Here is a 23,500-nt window from a genome sequence, read left to right on the forward strand (position 1 = left end):
AATTGAATGGGGAATATTTAATAGAGGCAAGGGGATGGTCTGTGCCACAAGTACTGCAAGAGAACAGTTGGAAATGAATGCTGGGGTTCCATCTCAGTTACTTTCCTGTGAAATCCTGTGGTAAGGTGTTTTTCCTGATCCTCTTCCAGCAGGTGGTTCACAAGGACTTTTATGGCTGCTGCTTATTTAGTTGGTTCATGTGGTAGGATGCTTTTTTGTGGAAATGAGGGTGCAAATGCCTCCAACTCTTTATAGGGTCATTCCAGTTCTATGTGATTGCTTTCTCTGTCCCTCAGTTTCTTACTTAGAAGATGATGTTAAAAATGTAACAAAAACCCAAACCACAAAAAAAACAAATTAAAAAAATCCCCAAGCACATTTTGACATTTCAAAATGAAGAACTCTGAAGCTGAAAAGATCCCCTAATACAAGGTACTTGTGCAGTTTTTAATTCTTCCCTTCTGCACCAGAGATATCAAACAGCTTCCAGATGTGCTGTAGCAGAAGCCCATGAGGTGGCTGAACGCCTCATGGGTACGGCTCTCTCTGAATGCACTCCCAGAATAAGCCATCAAGTGGCACTGTAGGCACCATCTTCTGCTGAGGTCTTGTTTCCAAAATTTATTTTCCCATTGGCAGTGGATATGATTTGTTTATTTTGCCTCTTGGGAATCTATGTTTTTCATTTCCTTTCAATGTATAATTGCTTTTGTCCTTCAAGCTCAAGATCTTCCATTAGAATTTATAAAATAAGGGAGTTTTTCCTTTGCTTTTTGTGCTCTAGTTCCCTCTAAGCAAAAGAAAATTTGTTGACCTTGGGCTTCTCCCTGTTGTCTGCCTCTGGCATTGCTTTTATTCCTGGGACTGTGTTTTAGTTTAAACAGCCCAGAAAACTGTTGAGATCCAGGGAGACTTTCTTCCACCTGAAACCTTTCCTGCCTCAAAGCCTCCTTCGTTTGCCCTGGCTGAGCTGTAAGTCAGCCTAATAGGCACAGCTGCAGGTTGTAGAAAAGCTTGTGGAATGGGTGGATACAGGAGTTTATTGGGAGCATACTTTAGGTCAGCGAAGAGCTGAACTTTTTAATAATTTAACAACTTTAGCCTACTAACTATATAGCAAGTTGTAAGCAAGCAGTTGTGGCAATCCTAGAGAGTCTGGCAAGCCACTGCTGGTAGTTTGCTTCAGTGTTTCCTGCTCTTTTTGGGTATCCTGTCCTGGCGTTACAGAGACGACCACCCACTTCCCTCAAGGGAAGGTGCTTCTAGGCTCGTAGCAACAAGGCTTATTGCACCACAGGTCAGGCTGATGCTCCCTCCAACGCTTCTTTCTTTAGAGGGGGATGTTGGAGATTGTATTGGCCTTGAAGAGAAAACTTAAAGAAAATAAAAAGTGATGTTTCCTCACTTGTGAAGTATCTTGCTTTTGTAGCCCTAGTGACCTACTGAAGTAGCTTTGTTTTCTTTGGTTGCTTTACAGTTACAGAATAAAGCTGCATTCCCACTCTGAAATAGAAATATTATGTTTGCCTGAAGGCTTGAAGGCTTGTCACATTATTTTCTTTTTTCTTTAGACATGGAAATAGGCTGATTTCAGTACATTTTTGTTGATTTCTAGGCAGCTGAATGTTCTCGCATCTGCAAACCCTTTTGAGAACTTCTTGTTTGTGTGTCTGAATGTCTCACCCATATAATTCTCTTGTGTTTTCTCCTGTCTGTCCACTTCCATGGTATCTATTTTGAGCATTTCATTATTACTTCTTATTTATATTACTATTTGTAAGTAAAATTAACTATTACATTCTCTTACTGTCTTTCTAGCCTGGATTGTTATTGTATGCTGGGGTCTCACAATTTGATTAAACACTCACTTTCCAACAAAGTAAAACAGTATATTTTGGATGATTTTCATCTGTATTTGGTTTATAGTTTCCCAAAACCTCATTTACATCAAAAAAGGCTCTGCAGATTGAGTGATTAAATTAAAAACAAAACACAAGTATTCTTTCTTCATTGAAAATGTAAAAAAAACCCCCAAAGTCCAATGATATTGGAGTAACATTTGAATGTTGCATCATTATGTTCTAGATTAAATTTCCCTTTCAACCCCAAAGTCAAGGCTTCCTAATGGGATGCGTTTCTCTAGAGAATATGCACCATTCTCTGGTGATTCTGTAGTTTGTATCTCATTCGATCTCATCTGGGCGTTGGACTGCATATAGCTGGCTGCTATTGCATCTCCCCACACCTGGCACTGATTGAGTTGCAGTTGAGTGCATGTGTTGTTACCTCCCTAAATACATGAAGTGGAGCAATAAAGTATCTTCAGTCACTTTCCTGTATGTTGTTGCTCTTCAAATGTGTTGTGGCAGCCTAGGGGCTGGGCGAGATGAGGATGTTCCAGGTCTTTCTGAAAGGCAGTGAATGGGTATAACACATTGAAAACACATCTTGAAAATACCTCTAGCTGTAGCCACTTACATTTGGCAGATTGGAAAGATTCTTCTTCTAACTTCAAAGCAAAGCCTTTGTTTTCAGGCTGAACTTGCAATTGGTGTGTAAGTTATTATGAATAGTAGAACTTTTTTGGTGTAGGGACGTGGACTACTGAATGAAATCCTCCTCTTTTTTGTTTGTTTGGTTCAGCACATGAATGCTGGGCATAAATCAGGACCTAGATGTATAAATCCTGAAAGCACTTTGTAATAATAGTATAGTCACAAATTTTATTGAATGCTCATACCTCCAGATGGATTATCCTCATGAATAATGGATTTTCATTTGTAAGGTTTTATTGGATGGGAATTATTGTGACATTTCAAACCATATGGCAATGGATTGCCCCAATTTCAGATAACTAAATCCTGGGGGTATTTTAGTGTCTTCTTTATTGTATGGATTAATCTCTAGATGGTGTGTTTTGAGGCTTAAAATGTAGCTATAGTGTTTAAAAATAGTTAAGCTTTTGATGCTTTTGATGAACTCTTCCTAATAAATCTTTGGGAGGCAGAGTTTGACCTGAACCTCTGATGTCTTGCTAACATGATTCTGCAATTTATTGTTAAAAAAAAAAAATCTGGGTTTTGCTTTAGATTTTTCTGAATTTGTGAAATTATTGAATATGTCATGGTATTTTCAGATAATTCATTCTTGTCTCAGCTGGAAACTTGTAATACGCTAATGAATGCTGTGAGTATATTCACATTGAATTTAGATTTACCTGTCCAAAGATGTTTGTATGCATGTTTTTCTATACATGTACATAGAGATCCATACATAAACCCACCACATAAAGAATGCTAATGTTAGCTCGTAAGAAAACTGTAATGTGTTACCCTGGAAGTTGTAAGCAGGAGAAAATTACCTGAGGACCTGAGTGATATCAGTCACCTTATTTCTGTCAAGTAATCTCAACATCTTGCAAAGCAGGGATCTTGGGAACTGTGTCATTCCCCTGTGATTAATCTTCTGGTCAATCAGCTAATGCAGTTACAGTTTAATGTTTAACTCTAATCAATAGAGCCATCTGGGAATAGTGCATTAGAAAAATTGAAATATTTTATAGCTCAAAGTGTCTTGGTCATGTTGTGTATTTTCTATATAATGGTATATAATATATAGGTACTTAGAGATACAGTTTGTAGGGTCTACTAAGTGTTGTGGATCATGCAGTTTCAGTTTTCCATATAGTTTTTAATTTGTCTGGAGAGAACAAAAGCAAATATTACCTTTGAGAGACTTTAAGACTATCATGTGAAAAATCTGCAGCCCACCAAAGACATCGAATGATTCGTATGTATTCTACCCTCTGAAGTAGCAGCAAGATAATAGCCATAATCCCGAAGTTGTGCTTGACCTCAGTGATACTACTGATGCATTTTGAAAAAAAAAAAAAAAATTGTCATGGACAGGTACTGAGATTAAATGAAAGTAGCTGTGCTGGTCTGAACTGCTTTCAAATTAAAACAAAAAAATCAACCCAGTAGGAAAGGAAATGTGCTAAAAAAAGGTGAAGATGGAGAGAAATCACAGGAAACATTCCTGGATTAACAACAATTTGCTTTGTAGTAAAATTGTACATGTAGCTAAACTGAAATAAATTCAACCATTCCTCTGTAGTTTGAGGAAACATTTACTTGTGTTACATAATTAAGCATGTTAAATAACAGATTTATTTTCGAAGAATCTGAGATTTTCGCGGGTAAGTGATACGAAACAGATTTTTTTCTATAATAATTAACTAGTACCATTTAAGATGTGGGGCTGCTTTTTTTAACAGCAACTGGGAACACCCTCAACTTGTAAAGTTAATTTTTTATTTTCATGAGTTTGGTTGGGGGGGACAGGAAAGAGATGGGTCAAACGTTATTGGAGACTGAGGTGTCACAGACTGATGCTGTCTTCCCCTGTTATTTTTCTGGTGAATGGACGGTGTCAGACAGATGAAAGATATTTATCTGTCAAGAGTACGTTTAGCTGATGCATATAATAAGTAATTTCTTGCTTGTCCTATTATAACCTCAAGGCATCTGGTTTCTAAAGGCTGTCATTTCACTGCCTGACACTGCCGTTCAATCCTGAATGGGTTACACAGGAGGGAGTTTGTCACTTTTAAGTGATATTTTCTCTTGGGATTGGGCTAGGAAGTGTCTCTCCTCCTTCTGACCGTATCATTACTATATATTTTGGTAGCTCTTTGTAAATCGAGTCAGATATGAATTAGTACTGTTCTTTGTTCTCCACAGAGTTCTTACGTTAATGCATTAATAATGTAGTGACATTGTTAATTTTTAAAATAGAGAATTTCTGATTTTGATGGGGAAGGCAAGAATAGTCACATGATGTGTATTAAGGTACCTAGTTTAGATTCTCTGAATAGCCCTTTGCAGGCATTTCTGTTTCACCATTGACTACTTAGGGAATTTAAACTCTTATAATCTGTAAATCACATCTATTAAGAAGATGGTCATGAATAGGAGTATGGTGCGCACTGAAAACTTAGTGATCTAACTGATATTCCTAAAAATTGAAATGTGGAGACACTCTGTGCTCTCTAGTTGTTCTTTTATCCTTTTATTTAATGCTCATCCATGCTTCTGACTGCTGTCAGCACTGCTGACATTTACACATGGGTGCATGCATCTTTCTTGGGTTTACTTAAAAAAACCCAGAGATACACACGTTCTGGAGCCTATGCCACCTGCTCCTTATACCTGAAATTAATACAAACTGCTCAAAATCATTACTGTTACTGTTACTGGAAATCATGTATGTAATGTAACTCTGTAAAGTGTTGCTTATGTTAACCCCCCTTTTTTTTTTGTTTTTGTCTTGGTGCAGGTAGAAGAGGGCTGGTGGGAAGGTATACTCAATGGCAAGACTGGCATGTTTCCTTCCAACTTCATAAAGGAATTGTCTGATTCTGATGATGTTGGAATAGCACAGGAAGAGCAAGTAAAGCCAAGTAAGGAAAAAAATATTATTGATGTTCTGTATGTATATCTGTGTCTTTACCCACTAACGCATTGATAGGGTAGCACGTTCGTACCTCTTTATTGGAAGTGTTTTTGAATGCCGTGTTCTTAATTTATGCCATGTTCTTAATTTATTGGCATCGCTCCCTGAGCTGTGTTAAGACTTGCTGAGCTGCAACAGATGAAGAACAGAGAAGGCAATGATGATTACTGGATCTGTATTTCAGAATGAATTACAATTTTTTTTGTCTTTAGATGTGGAAACTGAGCAAAGTAACCAAACATCTACAAAGTGGCTGTGCTTATTTAAACGAGGGATTGAAGTGCCATGCCTTCTGTAATAACTCCAGTAGATTTAAGGATTCATAATTATTGGTGTGGGACATGCGGCACTTTTTCCCTCCAGGTGCTGAGCATGTTACTATCACCTCCGTCACCCACTGCCCCAGCAGCCAAAGGGAAAAAGGCCAGAACTGGGACATGGATTTTGTTCTGTCACTTACAGTGGGCCAGTACTGCTGCAGGTGAAAAGCATGTTTGGTAACTAAGTTTGCAATAGTATAAGTATGGTAGTGGGTTGTCCTATTTATAACTTCCCTTGGAGAATAACCTGAACTACAAGTATGTTGTTATGTGAAATGGACACTTGTTGGTCTTCATGGTTTTTCTGTTCTTCAAACAGATATTCTTGTGATTTCCTAATTCAGTGGTCAATGCTGGATCTTTAGTGAAGAGGAAAAAAAGTCCATTATATTTACATATTTCAGGCTAATTCCACAATACCTGCCAATGTCTTCCTATTTTCAGCACTGCAGATATTCATTGCTATGTAGTGTTCTTCTGAGATCTCTGAACAAGCAAAAGTGAAAGGACTCCCAAGATCTTTGTAAGCTTAACTTAGGTGAAATTTACCAAAGCCTTTCTAGTTCACTCTGTCAGTAAGAGGTAGAAAGTTATAATGCTTTCGTTTTTTCTCTCGTTTTTCTATTTAAGGCAAACTTAGCATCTTTATTCCATCCCACAGAAATAAGATCCTAAAAAACTTGACCTTTGCAATGATGAAAATTTTTCATACTGTTTTTGTAATGGAGTACCTATTCATATGTAGTGGCACTGGAGACCTAGTCTTGTGGTCAGTGCTGCTAAAGGTATTTACAGGTAACGTGCCTTCAGACTGGAATGAAACTATTTTTAAGGAAGTTAACAATTTTAGTGTGATGGAAAGGGAAGAAGGCCATTAAGTGAAGTTACACATTTCAGTGAGATTGCAAACTGCTTTCTATAACTGTATATGCTATCATGAATTTCATTCATTATAAACAGTGAGTCTAATTGTGTAGATGTAGTTTCAGCTCTGGATTCTGTAGTGTTTGGCACTCTATAAATGAACAAGGTAAGTGATACTGTTCAGAATGGAACACCCCAATTTTGTCTGTATGACTGAATGAATATTCGTTCCCCAGGTAATTTGGGAATCTTTAATTTATAATGAGCATCCTAAAAAAGTCTTTTAACAAAAACATACATTGGAGTATGTAAAAGCAGCCATAAAGCATTAGCTTGTTTCATCAACATCCATAATGGCACATGTTAAGTTCAAGCTCAGTTTTGTGTGCTGGTTCTGACTGTCAGTGGAACGTCAAACCTGTGATACTTGTATTGAGAAGATATTGGTAACACAGATATCGTTTTTGTCTCTTTAACTAAATTGAAGATAACTATAGCTGAGAGATGTGATTTCTTCTTTCTTATATGTTATTTAACTCTTGGCGGTGCTTTGTGGCTAGCTAAGATCATGTGTTATTAGGAGCTATTTTCTAAATGGCAAAATACCTATTAAACAGAAGAACCCTGTAGGCCTCCTTAGAGAGAGACAGGGACTCAGGGAACGTTGAGATTCTTATGGGGGGTTCAGTGCTTCTTTCTTCATTTTTCTTAAAGTAAACCTGTCAATTTAAGAACTGGATTCCCCTAGCAGAGTTGTGGGAAAGATGCATCAACTCAGTTCTTTCTGTATGGTTTATGTAATTGTTACAGGTGTTGCTCTCTAACACATGGTGCTTTATAAGGCTCTATTCATGTACACTGACCATCTGGATTTGAAAAGCTCCATAATGAGCTTGCAAAAATTTCAGCAAGTCTATACAACTGACTAGGAATGGTAATCTCATTCCAAGTATCTGTGCTTAGTCTTAAAACGCAGCAAAATGAAAGCCAAACGAGTAAGCCCTGGAGGATTTGGGCATCAGGCTGGCATTACTGTCGAAACACTCTGGGTAACATCTCGAAAGGGTGTACATTCATACCTCTAGATTAACTCCTTCCTCTGTGGATGACAAGACATGACAGCACTTCAAATCTGCAATTACTCCTCTTTGTTTCTCTGGAAGCATTGTTTGAGTATGTTTGTATCGCAGGACTTCCTAAAGCAGAAACCTCGAGTATGAATTCCAGACAAGGTAGCACTCAGGTGCGAGGGGCTGTACCTGCGCATTGAACCAGAACCTTCAGCGGTCACTGAGGTTCTACACAGCTTCTAGAGGGACCTAGAAAGGGTTGGGGTATGGCTCTGTAATCTTCAGCCACAACCTTCAACCCAGTTTGTACAATGGATATGGTAATACTTGGCAGGTTTACGGCAAGACTTGGAAGGTAGCTTGGGATCTTTGGAGAAGGGGATCATAGAATCATAGAATCATAGAATGTTTTGGGTTGGAGGGGACCACTAGAGGTCATCGAGTCCAACCCCCCTGCAGTCAGCAGGGACACCGCCAACTAGATCAGGTTGCTCAGAGCCCCATCCAACCTGGCCTTGAATGTTTCCAGGGATGGGGCCTCCACTACCTCTCTGGGCAACCTGTTCCAGTGGTTTACCACCCTCATTGTAAAGAATTTTTTCCTTATATCTAGCCTAAACCTACCCCGATTTAGTTTAAAACCATTACCCCTTGTCCTAACGCAGCTGGCCCTACTAAAAAGGTTTTCCCCCTCTTTCCTATAGGCCCCCTTTAGGTACTGAAAGGCCGCAATCAGGTCTCCCCGCAGCCTTCTTTTCTCTAGACTGAACAAGCCCAAACGGCTCTGTAATCTTCAGCCACAACCTTCAACCCAGTTTGTACAATGGATATGGTAATACTTGGCAGGTTTACGGCAAGACTTGGAAGGTAGCTTGGGATCTTTGGAGAAGGGGATCTTTGGATCTGTGCAAATACAAGAGTATTTTTTAGCTAATAGTTAAATGTAACGCTTTGGTTAAACTTAGTTAAGCTTGCTCTTTTAATGGCATTTTACTGATCCTCCTCTCTAAGAGAGCCTTTTTGGAAGAGCAAATGTAATTTTTGGTGAACTCAAAGTAGAAGAAATACAGAAGAGAAACATTATATAACTTGGCTTTTTAGCAATAAGGTTAATAAAAATGCTTCTTTCTCTGTCCTTCTGTTATGACCCACACAGGCCCAACGGGGAGAAAGGTGTTGTCTGAATTTTATTGGTTTTCTTGTGTCCAATTAAATTTTATGGCAGATCAGAGTGAATGGTTTCTTTTTGCACTCTGTCATAGAGCAACCTCAGAAGTTTCTTCAGAACAAAAAGCCCCTTTTCTGAAAATGTCTGGGGCTAGTTTTGGAAGTGCCTAAATATTTCTGAATACAGACAGTGGGACTTAATTTGCCCCTTAACTGAAAGGGTTGGGAACCTGTGCTTCCCCTCAAATGTTGGGTGCTCAGCAGGTTGGAAAGCGAGACTGATACAAGATCAAAAGGTTGTGGGTTTGGGGGTGGTTGGTTTGTTGTTGAAGTATTTGTCACAGCTGTAAAGTGACTACCAAATTTTCTGTCTTCAAGGGCACATTTCAGAATGTAAGTACAGACAGGATCAGATACCCTCAGAGTAAATTACAGTTCCTTGTTTAAAGCATCCTCTTAAATTAAAACATTCTTCTTTGACCGGCTGCTACAACAGGAATTATGCATAATAATTTTATTACTATATTAAATGGATATATGAATTATAGGATTAATTTCTAGATTTCACAGATATCGAGTACTAATTTTAAGAATTTATTTTCAATACCACATCTTGCCATTACAGCTGGTGAAGAAGCAAAAAGTTGTCATGTATTCAAATAAATTGTATCTGAGAGTATAACAGCTTTAATATTAAGGAGATGATTTCAAAAGCATTTTAATATGTTCATGTCAATGTCATGACAACATTTAAAGGTGGCCATTTATATCTTGCTGTCTCTTGTATGTGTCTGTTCAGAAATTGCTAGGCCTCACGGTATGTATCAACTATTTTTAGAACCTGTTAGTGATCACCACTGAGAAGTCGTGACTGGTGGAGTTAGAACTGATGATAGACTCATCAGCTGATGGTTCAGTCAGGCAACCTCCTGTATTTTGAGTTCTTAAGGCTTTAGATGTCCATTACTGTCTCTTTGGCTCTCCTCAGTGTCATGAAGCTTAACGTACCTTTCTCTTAGCAATTTCTTACTTGTTTTTTGACTGTTTTAATAGCATTCTTTTAATGGTATTTTGCAAAACCAAGATGGACAGATTTGGGGTTTCTTTTTGCTTCCTCATTATGTAAAACAAGACAAGGAAAAACTTGTGTTGTTAATTAAACTGCAAGAACAAAACAAAGAAACACCTTTTTACAGTACATAAATGAGTATACCTTTTAATTTTCTGAAAGTCCAACAGAATGATATGCAGAGGGAAACAAAAATACACATTTTTGGTACCAAAATGGGTGTGATGCTATGTTGGGACAATTCACATGTACTGGCTATTTTGCTGTAAAATTTTATTGAAGACAATTTTTATGATGGTATACCTAGGTGAAATTAGCAACAAGCTGACATTGGTATATTCTGGGGCTTGCCTGGGTACCTTGGATTTCAAAAAAACCCAACACGCAAAACACCTCAGCTGCTCATGCCTTTACCTTCACTTGAATTTCATATCATAAGTGTCAGAGCATGAGTTATCTTGCTATCAAAGAAAAAAAAAAACCCCAAGAAATTTATGGCTTTGATAATAAGAATGTTATCTTAAAGATCTAAGATGGGAAACGGGATTTGTTTGTGGGGTTTTGTTGTTTGTTTTTTTTTTTCCTTTTTTCATTTTAGTATTTTGGTTTTGTTAATGTGTGCTGAGTCAAAACATCTGATTAAGCTACTGGCTGAAAAACTGATTTATTCAGGTTTTAGTGTCCTATCCCTTCAACTAAGTATTGTTTAAGACCAGTTCCCATGTCCAAAACATTTCTAATAAGTCATCTTGGAAAGATGCAGTACTTCTGATGCTCACAGGATCCTGGTATATTAAAGAAATGTGAGTATTTCAGTGCCCTGTTTGGATGTCGGCTGTGCTTGTTCAGGTGCACTACGTCTGCATCAGGACTGTTGAGCCACTGTGAGTACATCGTTGCAGTAATAATTTTTTTCAGGCTTCCCCTGTGCTCCATGAGGAGGCTGAATAAGGCAGACAAATAATTTCATTTGCAAGTCTCAGAACTTGATGAACAACAGACAAAACCTAAGAAAAAATGCATTCTGTTGGACATTGTAATGAACAGCTTTAGCAAAATCATGAGATTCTTTTATCTGACATACATGCAGTAAGAATATTTTAACTTCATGTACAATCAGATACTTTTGTTAATATTCTCGTTGTTTTGCTAATGAGGCTTTAAAAATGTTAGTGACTGAAAATACAGATTAAAACCTCTTCCTCTCCCTTCTTTTTACCATCATTCGATCTCTTCACCCCCACCCTGCCCCTTCTCTTTTTTTTCCTCTTTCCTTCTCTTGCCTGCTGTCAGGAAAATCTGCCTTTGAAGGGACAATTCTGTACAGAGTGGCACCGGCAAAGATTGACAGCTACAGACGCTATAACAGTGAGTGTGTTTCAAAATCAACAAGCAATAGCTTTAGTCCTCAGTACTTGTCTGATTTATCTACACTTGTAAAATGTGCCACTGCTACTCACTTATGGCTACTCTACATGCATATATATTTGTCTGTAAGCTCAAGTCAGTTTGCTGCTGATGAACTGCCTAGCCTTTGTGCTATGAGAATGCACTCGTTCCTTCTGTGCATGTGTATGTTATATGTCCATATAATGTATGTGTGTAAGCCCACAATAAATTGTGAATTACGTTGGATGTTTGGGTCTCAGCTATGGATGGAAATTTAAGACCAGTTAGTCCCATCATTTTTACCACCTGAAACATAAAGACTATTGATAATAACCACAAGTCTTTGAATTAAAAGTCCTTCTGCTCTAAAAATAAAGTTCCCATTGTGATCACTGAATTCATAAAATATGCTTTGCTTTTCTTAAAGAACACTGCAGGTTTTGGTTTGTTTGTTTGGGTTTTTTTTTTTAATTTAATGCATGTTCTTCATTTGGCATTCTGTCTTTGACAGCTATTACTCACAGCATTTTGGTTGATACATTTTTTCTGCCAAGGAAGGTAAAAGATATAAAGCTACTTTCATTTCATGTTCAAGTTTTTGCCTTCTGCATTTTGGAAGCAGGGAACATGCTGCTTTTCATATGCTTTTACTACCCTGTTAATACAGGAGAAGAGAGGACAGCGACATCAGATGCAAGACAGAGGAAGCAAGGAGGACAGAAATCTGTCCTTCCACCTGCTTCCTCATCGAGAAATCTTAGCAGAAAGCAATCCCACTGAGTCACATTCAGTGTGACTAAGTACAAAGTGTTCAGTCCTGTCCTCCGGTGAACAGGATGTTGTGCTAGCTTTGGCATCTGCTTTCGTCCCAGACAGCTTTCTCTTCTGAAGATCCAAGCTGTGCTGCCCTTCTTTCTCCTTTCTGGGTGGGTGTGTTTGCTCTCCTACCTCCAAGGACTTCTGTCTTACGGATGTTCACTGCAAAGGATGAAGCAATTGAAGTCGTAGTCTTCTATTCTGATAATTTGCACTTACACCTTCTTTTTTTGGACAAAAACTGATCTTTTTTTAAACAAAAATCTTTGTGGATGTGTGCAGCTCTGAGTATTTCCTCATGGAGGAAATTATCTTCCTGTCTATGAGAATTCGTCTCTCTTCTGCAGCTCTTCTCAAGCTTCCAACCAAACTCTTGCTCTGGCTGGAGCAGACCATGTGGTTGGTGGTCTTCACTTTTTTCTGCTGCTTCTCACCTTCTAGTCTTCACAACTGCTTATGCATCACTCAAATTGTATGCTTCTTGCAGAGTTCTTACACCATCATGTTCTTGAATCCACCTATCTGATGAGCATAATAAGGATTTACAATGTAAATCTCCAGTATTCTTGACTTCTGACTGTAAGTTCTAGCTTCAAATCAGATGCAAGGTCTGCCTTTGGAGCCTTTAATTTCACAACATTAACCTTTCCGGGCACTGTTGCCCTAACATTACCTTTCAGAGTTTTCCAGAAACCTGTTCTCCATGCCCAGCTCATTTTTCATTAAGTGTCAAATGGGCCTTCCTCTTTTCTCGAGTAATTTAGGGTAAGCCTAAGTGAAGTCAGGAAGAATTCAGTCACCCTTACAGTTATGCTAGAACTCTGCATTTAGTTCGCCTTGTTCATCATGCTGGCCCATGGTCATGGCATGTCACAGAACATAAATTTCATCAAACTGATTTCACAGAGTTCAGGGTTGGATGGGTATCTCCAGGTATGCTTGATAACCAGCTTTAAAGCTGACCAAAGATGTCTTGTTTAATACTATCTCCCTTGGCATTTGGTTGAGACTTGCATGTTTTTTCATGCTGCAGAGGTATTTTGCTTTCTCTGTAAAACTGCATCTCAGGCGGCCAGATGTCCAGCTACATTTGTGGCCTATTTGTTGCTTACTGGGGTGGAACCAGGACTGAAGCGGGCAGTATGCAAAAATCAGGTCATCCAGGAAAGTTTTAAACAAAATGAGGGTTGGCATTGCTGATACTCTCAGAGATGTTATCTCCTAAACTAACATCCAGAAAGGAGCGTTCAGTTATTCTTCCTGCTACATCTATTGGCAGCTCATTCCCTGCATACTCATGTTTTTCAGAGCAGGCCAACTGAAAGTGTGGCCAGCTCCTTCCATTTCATGTCTGACCCGTGGGCCTTATTTTTAGGCAAATGTCCATGTGCTTATGTCTCCAGTGAAAATCATTTGGAGACATTCCACAGAATTGCTTTCGTTTAGGGATGTCTGTTCAAAACCATCCACAGCTGCTCTAATTTCAGCTTTCCGATTTCTCCAGAAGTTAAGTTCGAGTCAATTCATAGGTTTAGATTAGTTATGCCCAAAGGGTGCTTGAATTCACCTGTATCACATTGCATGAAGCGTTGCTCAACTTTAGAAGCAAGCTTAGAGCTTTTACTTTATAAACATATGCTTAATGCTAAAAAACTTTTTATTTTCCAAGCCATTCCACAACTGCTGTGTTTAGAAGAAATTTTCTTATTTAACCAAGGCCTGTAATAGCTAAATGTTGTTGAGTTAGTTAGCTGCTTCTAGAGATACCTTCCACCAAAATATGCAAGATCGTCTCCTGCATAAACACTCGGCCTTGCCTTCATCTGCTGACATGGCTTTTCTGGTCATTAGGTTTGCCAGGCTCCGCTCAGCAATAATTCCTACTCCTTTGGCATTCTGCTCATTAACCTGCTGTCAGAAAATTTTTGCTACTGCGTATGCTGGGCGAAGAGGGACACACAGCAACAAAAAATTACTTACTTGTTGTAAGCCCTCTTTTCTCTCACCCTGCAACTCTTCTGCACCTCCACGAAAAATGCTTCTTGGATTTTTAATTTTTTTATTATTTTACTGGTTTAATTTCTCTTTCTTCCTTCGCTTTCTTTTTCTTCGAAGATGCTATAACTGAGGAACAGGGCAGATACAATGCTTGATTTGACAAATATTTGCCTCTCTTTCCTTATATGTGGATCCACAATGCTGTCAGTAATAGGCATTAGATATAATGGAAGAAGATGAGACAGGATCGTTGAAACAGAAATATTCGTGAGTAACCTTAATTGTGTTTTCTATTGCTCCACCACTTTTTTTTTTTTACTTTTTTTTCCCCTCCCCCTAATCCTTGACAAACAATGGCTGTCAGAGTTCAAAGAAATCAATATGGTTGATGTATTTATGACATTTAAGAGTGCCTAAATGTGAGCAAAGTTAAATGAGAAACCCAAATGTGGATTTTTAACAGTCGTAACTGTAATTTTTTAATGATTCTGAGGAGACGACAGTTACAATTTTTTTATTTCACCTCAACTTCTTATAATTTGCTTACAAAGAAGCACTTATCTTAAATATACAGCTGCTACAATGAAAAATAACAGCTGAGCAAAAACAATACTAAACTTGGGTCAGGGAAATTTTTATGACTAAAAATAAGCATCCTGTTTTCTGGAGAACGAATGTAGAGATGGTGAAGGATTGGGGGTGGTGGGTGGAAGAATTATATTGACTGGGGTGAAACACATTAAATCCTTCCATCGATTCAGACTTCTACTAGCACATGGTTTTCCATGAGTCTCACAAAAGACTAGTTTTTGCTGAGTGGCAGGTAAAGAATCCTTTTGGCTGCGGTTGCTTACCCGTCCTTTCATGTGTAATAACGTGTTCCTGTACTTGGTGAGAACAAGGGTGGTGAAAAAACAGTCCCCAAATGAAGACGACGATGGTATGGTTGCAGAGCTCCTGAATGAATGATTGTTTCTATTCGCTCTTACAGTACTCTGGGAAATGGCTGGGGATGAGGTGAAGCCACCAACTTCCATACTGATGGCTCTGTGTTCACGCTGCAGAAGATGCTTGCGCTGCGTTGCCCTTAATGCATGCTGCTGCCTGGTGCTGGACACCGCTCCCCTTTTCCCTGCATGATTTCTTGTGCAAGCATAAAAATCTTGGGGCTGTTTCTGACGTGGCGAGAACTGTTGTGCTAAGGAAAACAAACGTGCTGAAAGGAAATGACAAAATGTTTAGATTACACAGTTACATTTCTTCAAGGAACGTAACTGAGAATAACAAATAATGACTAATATCGAGATAGTCTGCCTCAGCCATTTGTACATGTATAACCATTCTTGGTAAAGAAGCACTAATTTGTTTTTTGGAAGCGTGAATTTATTAACCTTTAAACTGGGAAGAACCAGCATGGCTTTGTTCTACAGTAATATTTGAAATCAAACTTCCTTTTCTGGTTTTGATTTTTTTATGACACTGTGGTATGTTGTTGGGGATGGCTTCAACAAAATACAGGACTTTGATAGAAAGCAAGCTCAAGATAAATACCTCATAGGCTGGGGGTATTTGTTCTGCCTTTGCCAGTATGTGAGGAAAAGGAAGAAGGACAGTTCCTGTCTCATCTACTGCAATTGCCGTGTATAACTTCACCTTCTTCGTCATTCAGATCGGTCATTCGGGCGTTCCACGCTGTCCTTCTCTAAATAGAAGGAAAGGACATATTTCCCCTCGCCTTCCTTCCCTTCCATAGAAGGCAAAAACCCCAATAAGCTCCATTTACACAGTTCTTTGTTCTGCTAAACACAGTCGGCAGCATTTCTCTCTGTCTGCCAGACCAAATCAGGAGATCCTTTGCATCGTCTCAGGTGCGTGCCTCTGAACAGCTGACCTCTACGTGGCTTCGCAGAGCTAGCCTGAGATGCGCTTCGAGGGCCAGAGCGTCATCGGCTTACGCGTCGTCAGAGTGGTCCGTCCTTTGCCCAGTGCCATAAATTGTCTGTGGAGAGAACAATCCAGACTAAAGGCCAAAAATTAAATTGCTAAAGAACAGCTCAAAATAGAAAGCTCTGTAAAGCTCACAATGTATTCCCCTTTTTTCCTGCCATTTTAAGCTATTTAGAAACAATTCGTTTCCTGCTTTGAATGGAGTTAATTTTAACGCAGCTGTTTATTTTTGTTTTAACAGCTTTAGTTTACACAGCCCTTTATCATCCCTAAATATCTTTCTGATTTAGAATCTTGGTTTGATGCCAGCACAGCTCTGGGGCCGTTGGTGAATTAAGTCTGATGTCGCAGTCTCTTTTAAATCCCTGTTTGAGCTAATCTGTTTTGGTACATTTCAGAATGTTGCTCTCAAAAGACCTGTAACTGGCATAGCAGGAGTGTGGCGTGTTTGAAGTGTCTTGAGAAAACTAATCTCTCTTATATACCCATAGAGGAAAAAATGTGTGTGAAGTGCGAAATTCCTCCAGACAGTGTTGTGAGAATTTAATCTTCATGAATACTAAATTATCTTGCATTTGTAAGGAGCATGAAGCAACAGAGAATCTTATTCCTCTGAATGTTCTTAAATAGCCGTATGTCAGTAGTCCCCTATCTTGTCCCAGGCAAAAGTTGGGAACGGTTGGCTCCCGGGAATTTTAACTTCTTGCTGCTGATGCTGCTCATGTTCAGACTTTAAGGAGCTTACAACAAAAGCGCACCCAACACTCAGATTTGAGCTCTACCTTGTGGTGATGATGATTCAGCAACAATAAATCTAGGTAAAAGAATAATGTGCCTTTGCTTGTAGAGCCAGAAATGGGAAGCAACACGAAAGTCTTATCTCCTTCCTGAGAAATTTTAAAGATCTGAAAAATTTTCCTACTATTAGGACTGGCGTGGTAGTAGGCATGTTAGTGAGCACCTTGTTGATATTATGTTCTTAGCTTGTCAGCTCTCCAAATGCTGACAGAGAGCTGACAGATTGTAGAGAAGTTGCTGTTAAAAAGTAAAAAAAAAAAAAAAAAAAAAATTGTTAGAGGCCTGGCTACTGTAGCTTTCATCCAGTCCTGGTTATTTTTGAAGTATTTAGTAACTAGACTTAAAAGCAAAGCGAAAGATGTGCCCAGTGTTTCTGAGGCTAGCACTTTGCTGAGCTGCTGGCCTTACCTCAGGGCTGACGTTCCTGGCTCTACCGCAGCTGCTTTAGGCTGCGTGGGCGCGCTGGGCAGCGGCAGCAGCAGATGACTGCCAGCTGAAATGCTCTCCAGTTTGTAATGCCCATTTAGCAACCTGACCTCCCTGCTAACTGGAGCTCTTGCAGAAGATTTAATGTTTAAAATTCATCATCTGGGTGTCTAGGTCACTCAGGTTCCTGCTTAGTTCCCAGCTGTATCCATGGGCTACATTTGTCTTTTGGGGAAACTGCCCCCCCCGCCAGCTCTGTTCTCCTACTAAGCTGTTTGCCATAGTGGTGAAAAAGGCTATGGAAAGCTGAAGAAAAAAAAAAATAAGAGGGTGGCTGGAAGAGGGGCATTTTTCCCTTTTTAAGAGGAGGGATCACCTCAGCCATCCCTTCCTTGTGTAGGCAGGGCTAGGGTATCCAGTGCAGCCTCTCTTGGCAGGATTGTTCCAAGAGAATTACTGATGTATATGCTGATATATATGTGCGTGTGTGTGTGTATATATATATATATCAGGGAACCACTCAATGAAAAGTAAATGAGAGGAGAGAATTTGTCAGGCAAGAGTGGGCATCGTGTTGCAAATTCTTGCTTCTAAGTTCTTTATCTGTACAAATCAGAGGTGTATATCTCCTGTACCTTGGGAGGAAGGGAAGAGAAAGTCTCCTTAGCATGTCTTTAAGAGTAAGAGCATGTTAGATAATTTTCTGCAGGACTATTTTGTACCTAAACACTGCATTATTTCTTCATGTTACTGCAGATCTTCATTTTGCCTAATTTGTTCCCAGTTGCCACGGCATATAGTCCTCCCCCTGAAGAGGTAAGAGCAAGAGCAGACTAGTTCTTGGAAAAGCCATGGCTTTTATTCTGTCTTATTTATCTAAGTCAGAGGGTTCCTCAGCTTGTGTCAGTCAAAAAATAATAAATTATGTCATTTTCCCAATTGGTCAGGAAGGGTTCTTTTAACTTTGAAAGCACTTTGTAAGCTTGGCCTCTGTATCTGGCCACTCAAATGCAGTTTAGTTTAGACAGGCATCACTTCAGTCCATTCAGTCCTCATTTTAAAAAAAAAAATTACTTTTTTTTCCTATGTTGCTTTTATTATGAGGACTGTATACTGAGGCAAAGCTCTGTGACAGCATTGAGAACGCAGTGGCTTTTGGATTATCATCAAGCACAGATGGATGGTGCCAGGGAAATCTGTTGTAAGCCTGAGGTGAGGTTTCTTACACAAGGTGTGATGTCTCATCATAGAAGAATGGTAATAAAAGATGAAGACGCCGTAATTAAAAACAAGTGATGACCCAGAAACAAAAGTCTAATTCTTACTGGAGCCCCTTGAGGTTTCTGATCTCTCTTTCATGCAGGCTTCAAAGATCTGGAAGTCCATGTGAGACCTGTTGAGTAATTCCCATAATTACTTCCATATTTTATTTCCAACAACTGGCCAAAGTCAGGTCCTCTTCTCCCACAATTAGTGATGCAGAAAAGCTATTTTTAAAATAGCTTTTCTGTTCATCTCAGGGAGTGGCTAAGAGCAGCCATGGATCCTATCAGTTAAAATCCAGTTACTTGTGGAGGGAGGTCTCTGCACTGCTCCTTCCCTCCATCACAGAATAGTTTGAGGAGATTGTGGCAATGATGGAAGAGGGAACCCTTGCCAGAGGGTAATTTTCCTAGCCCATATTAAGAAGATCTTTTGTTCAGCAAGGAGACTATGATCACTGTGATTTGAGTTTTTTGAGTTGTGGACGTTTTATTCTCAGAAATACTATTTGTAACTCAGTGTAGATGACCAGTGACCCTTCTCTTTGCATTTAGAAGTAGTAAAGAAAGGTGCAGCTAGTAGAACTTACAGCTTCTGCTGTTACTGGCCAAGTCACAACAAGCTGTAGGAATATGAGGCAGTGATTTTGACTTGTTGCCTGAAGGGGTTTATACCTCTCAGGCTTAATTAATCTAGCCTTGCATCTCTTAGTGCCTCTGCGTCATGGAATGGCACTGCTAGGGATAGCCAACCTCATCCCCCCCAACCACAGCACAAAGCAAGATCACCGTGACTGCTTCGAATCCCTGGTTATTGCTTTCTGGAAGAGCTCTGGAAGAGAATGAGCATACAGAAATTGCTTTACTGAGGGCAGGAATACTACCATTCTAACTACCATAATAAACCAGTGAGACCAGATTTGAAGTTTTCCCTCAGTGTTTTCCCTTCTTGGGAAAACAAAAAGGTCCAAGTAAAGAGATTAAGACCCCAGCATATTTAAGAAAAGAGTTGTAATATTATTTAGACTTAAAATTTCAGTCCTGCACAGCTTATAGAACAAGTAACTTGTTCAGTGCTATCTAAATTGAATGCTTGAAGAAACAGAAATGTTACATTCAACAGGTAGACATAGCAGCCACTCAAGGAGGCCAGAGGGCCTCAGCATTTTGCTTAGTCTTTAGTCTTTTTGTTTGTTTCTAAGTGGGAACTTTCTCTAATTCCACATTCATGCTCCATTCAAGTTTCAGATACAGAAAATCTCAGAGCAGCATATAGTGGGTTTTCTGCATAACAGTTTCACTAAAAATCTGAGCCTGACACATAACTCCTGATTTCCTTTCCTAGCAGCACCCTGGTATTGAAACCAATTTGAACTGATGAGCCTTCTGTGTCCTGGATCGTGAAGTCGTGCCTCTAGGCCTCAGGACTTGCAGTGGTTTCTGTTGTTCATCAGAGAAGCTTAAAGTAGCCCTTGAAGAAGATGCTGTGTTTTACTGGGTAGTCATGTTCCTAAATAGTGAATTGCCAGGAAGACAAGAACTCCTCCCCAAAGCAAGTTGCTGCTCACCAGAATGACAACAAGTTGTTGGATGGAGACTGTTAAAACCAAAACCATCACTTGAGTTGGGGAGGCAATTCAATTAAATTGTTAATATAAAAAAAAAAAAATAGAGATTTTAATTGACTTCATAAAAATATTTTTTCTTTAGGTAATTCCTCTACTTGATTTTGAAGGCTTGTTCTAGTTTAGGCTGAAAATGATAAGCAGATGCTTTCAGCTCAGGAACACGGCTTCATTCTGTTTTTGTTGCTTATACACATCAGAGAATCGTAGAAACTGAGGCATAATGAAGATTTTATAAAACTTTCCACAGCTTGCAGCCCTTTTATAGGGATCCAGTAGACTTTGCCCAATCACTTTGTGGACCTTGATATAAAAATAATTATGAAGATAAGCTTACTTGACATTTTTTCTTTCTTTGACTTGTAAGATCCATGTCTGTGACACCACAAATGCTTGTGAGGGGAATGTGAGGATTTGGGTTTGCTATTATTAGGTAGAATTAGTGCTGCAGTAGCAGCAATTGGTGTGGTTTTTCTGGAAACCTGGTTAAGTCAGTCTGTAATGTAGGAAGGAAGATTTAAATGATCCTGGGGAATGTTTCAATTGGAGGAAACTTCAGTGGGTCACTTCTGCTGCCAGTGACTGGCTTGATTCTACACCGTTCTGCAAAGCGGCTGAAGCATCACCGTATTGCATCTGTGGCCTCTGCTATTCAAACAGCAGTTATTTTCAGATACACACAGATAAATTTTCCTATTCACTGAGAGAAGTAACGCAAATCAGAATGTCAGTTTTGATTTATTATATTCCTAGAGGATAGTGTGCATGGGTGCTTTTCCTGTGAGGCTGTCTATGCTGCAGAGAGATTTAATTTTCAGCAGGGAACATATTATGCAGCTTATTTGATTGCAAATTTGTTTAAACAGCTTTCAGCTTTGTATTTCCCAGTTAGGTAATGTAGCTTTAGATACTAATTGCATAAATGGCTTGATATGAGTCACACAGATTTAAGGTACAGTGCGCCTGGTCTTGACTGCTTGTTAGCTTTAAGTGGCTTTATACAATAGCTGCCCTACAACTGAATTTAACTCTTTCATTTATTGAGTTCTCTTCTGAATAATTTTTGTCTGAGGAAGAAGGATTTTCTTGGTACTCAAGGAATGGCCGTCTCCATTCATGAAGTTTTGATGCTGGAGTATGCATGTTTTGTGGATTGGTGTAAGTTCTAACTGATACACCAATGTGATGAAATAAAGTGATTTTTAAAACTCAAAAATGAGTGCATGGCACAGAGAGCATCTTCTCTACCTGTTTCTTGTGGTTTCGTTTTCCTTCAGAGGATGGGGGGCATCACTTTCCAGTCACAATCTGAAAACAGTGAGCTTCACACCTAAGATTCCTTCTTTCATCCCTCCGTTTCACAGGCCTAAAAGATGCTACAGGCTCTGAGAGTGATGGTGGTGACTCTTGCAGCACAAAATCAGAAGGAGCCAACGGAGGCACGACAATCCAGCCCAAAAAGGTCAAGGGTGTTGGCTTTGGAGATATCTTCAAAGACAAACCTATAAAGCTACGACCGAGGTCAATAGAAGTTGAAAATGACTTTCTCCCAGTAGATAAGGTACGTGTAATTTCTTAATTCTCTCATGGTGTTGGTTAAATGAAGTTTTCATCCGTTCAGCCAAAACTTGAAGCTTTATGGTCATTATTTCCTAATCTTTCTGTGGACAAGATTATTCTTTTTTTTTTTCCCTTTTGCTGCACACCAGAAAGTGAATTCCACTGAGGTTAGTTGCCTGCAAGAACTGTTACTTTGCTTAAAGATTTACTTCTCTGTTCATACCCCCATTGGCCTTTTTTCTAAGAAAATACTAGTTTAGAGAACAAGACTGGAGAGGCTTTTCAGGTTTGCAGTTACATTATGGTTAAAAAAAAAGCAGCTAATTCTTGCATAAACTAAGAGAGAGATACTCTCATTGTGCCATCAGTTTGCTTAAAAAAACAGGAAGCTTTGGCAAATACCTAAACACCTCAACTTAGTACTGGGTTTGTTGATTTGAAAATGCTTTCAAAAATCACCTAGCTTTGTTTAAAGGGATTAGTAAAAGGGAAAGCATTTTTGTTTGTTTGTTCTATAAAACATAAAAAGAAAGACCTGAGATTAACACTTGAGGAAAAAACCCTACTTTCTGACAAATTGAAACAGACCATCTTTTTAGAGAGTGCTTTCTGTTCCAAAGCCTCCAAAGCTATCACTAAGTAAATTAGAAATACAGAGAGACTAGAAAGCAAAATGAGATGTTTCTAATAAAGTGGAGGAGGCAAACTTTAAAAAAAAAAAAAAGGATAAAAGGGTGGATCACTCCAAGACATGTTCCTTAAGGAAGGAAACAAAACAACCAAAGAAAAATCAGTGAAATCCTTTAAGTGAATAGTTAGATTTGTGTAGGGTTGCTGATATGTGAGAAGTGTTACGAGGCTTCCACAGCCTGGAGTTCTGCTAGGGGCATAGTTAGGTGATGCATTTTCTTTGGATCTGTGGTGATTTTAAGAAGCTCCTGGGCAGCTGCTCTTGTTCCCTGATGCGGCAGCTTCTCACCTTTTGAGTTGAGCTTGTCCAGTTGGCTGTTGAACCAGGCCCTTGATGAGTTACATCTTTTTGGCCCACAAAGCCTTTGGTTTTTAGCCTAGATCATTTCAGTGACCTGATTTATAGCACAGCACCTACCCCCCACATCCGCCCTGAGTTATAGTGGTAGAGCAGAAGGGGAGATCCTGCAGAGGCATGGTGGAAAGTTAGAATCATAGAATGTTTTGGGTTGGAAGGGACCTTTAGAGGTCATCTAGTCCAACCCCCCTGCAGTGAGCAGGGACACTGCTAACTGGATCAGGTTGCTCAGAGCCCCGTCCAACCTGGCCTTGAATGTTTCCAGGGATGGGGCCTCCACCACCTCCCTGGGCAACCTGTTCCAGTGTTTTACCACCCTCCTTGTAAAGAATTTCTTCCTTATATCTAGTCTAAACCTACCCTGGTTTAGTTCAAAACCATTACCCCTTGTCCTGTCACAGCTGGCCCTACTAAAAAGATTTTCCCCATCTTTCCTATAGGCCCCCTTTAAGTACTGAAAGGCCGCAATCAGGTCTCCCCGCAGCCTTCTCTTCTCCAGGCTGAACAAGCCCAACTCTCTCAGCCTGTCCTCATAGGAGAGGTGCTCCAGCCCCCGGATCATTTTTGTGGCCCTCCTCTGGACCCACTCCAACAGTTCCACGTCCTTCTTGTGCTGAGGGCTCCAGA

The 23,500-nt window shown here is 39.5% G+C and overlaps 1 protein-coding gene across 2 annotated transcripts in view; it reads left to right on the forward strand.

The window, feature by feature from the left end:
- SH3KBP1 (SH3 domain containing kinase binding protein 1) overlaps positions 1–23,500 on the forward strand; it is a 207,507-nt gene that overhangs the window by 92,174 nt on the left and 91,833 nt on the right. For both annotated transcript variants that reach the window (XM_009648800.2, XM_035888576.1), the window contains exons 4-5: positions 5,338–5,461; positions 21,630–21,826. In XM_009648800.2, the coding sequence (XP_009647095.1) occupies positions 5,338–5,461; positions 21,630–21,826 (321 nt within the window). The remainder of the gene's footprint in view (positions 1–5,337; positions 5,462–21,629; positions 21,827–23,500) is intronic.

Source organism: Egretta garzetta, unplaced genomic scaffold (genome assembly GCF_000687185.1).
Source record: "Egretta garzetta isolate BGI_Z169 unplaced genomic scaffold, ASM68718v1 scaffold111, whole genome shotgun sequence".
In the NCBI taxonomy this organism is placed as follows: Eukaryota; Metazoa; Chordata; class Aves; order Pelecaniformes; family Ardeidae; genus Egretta; species Egretta garzetta.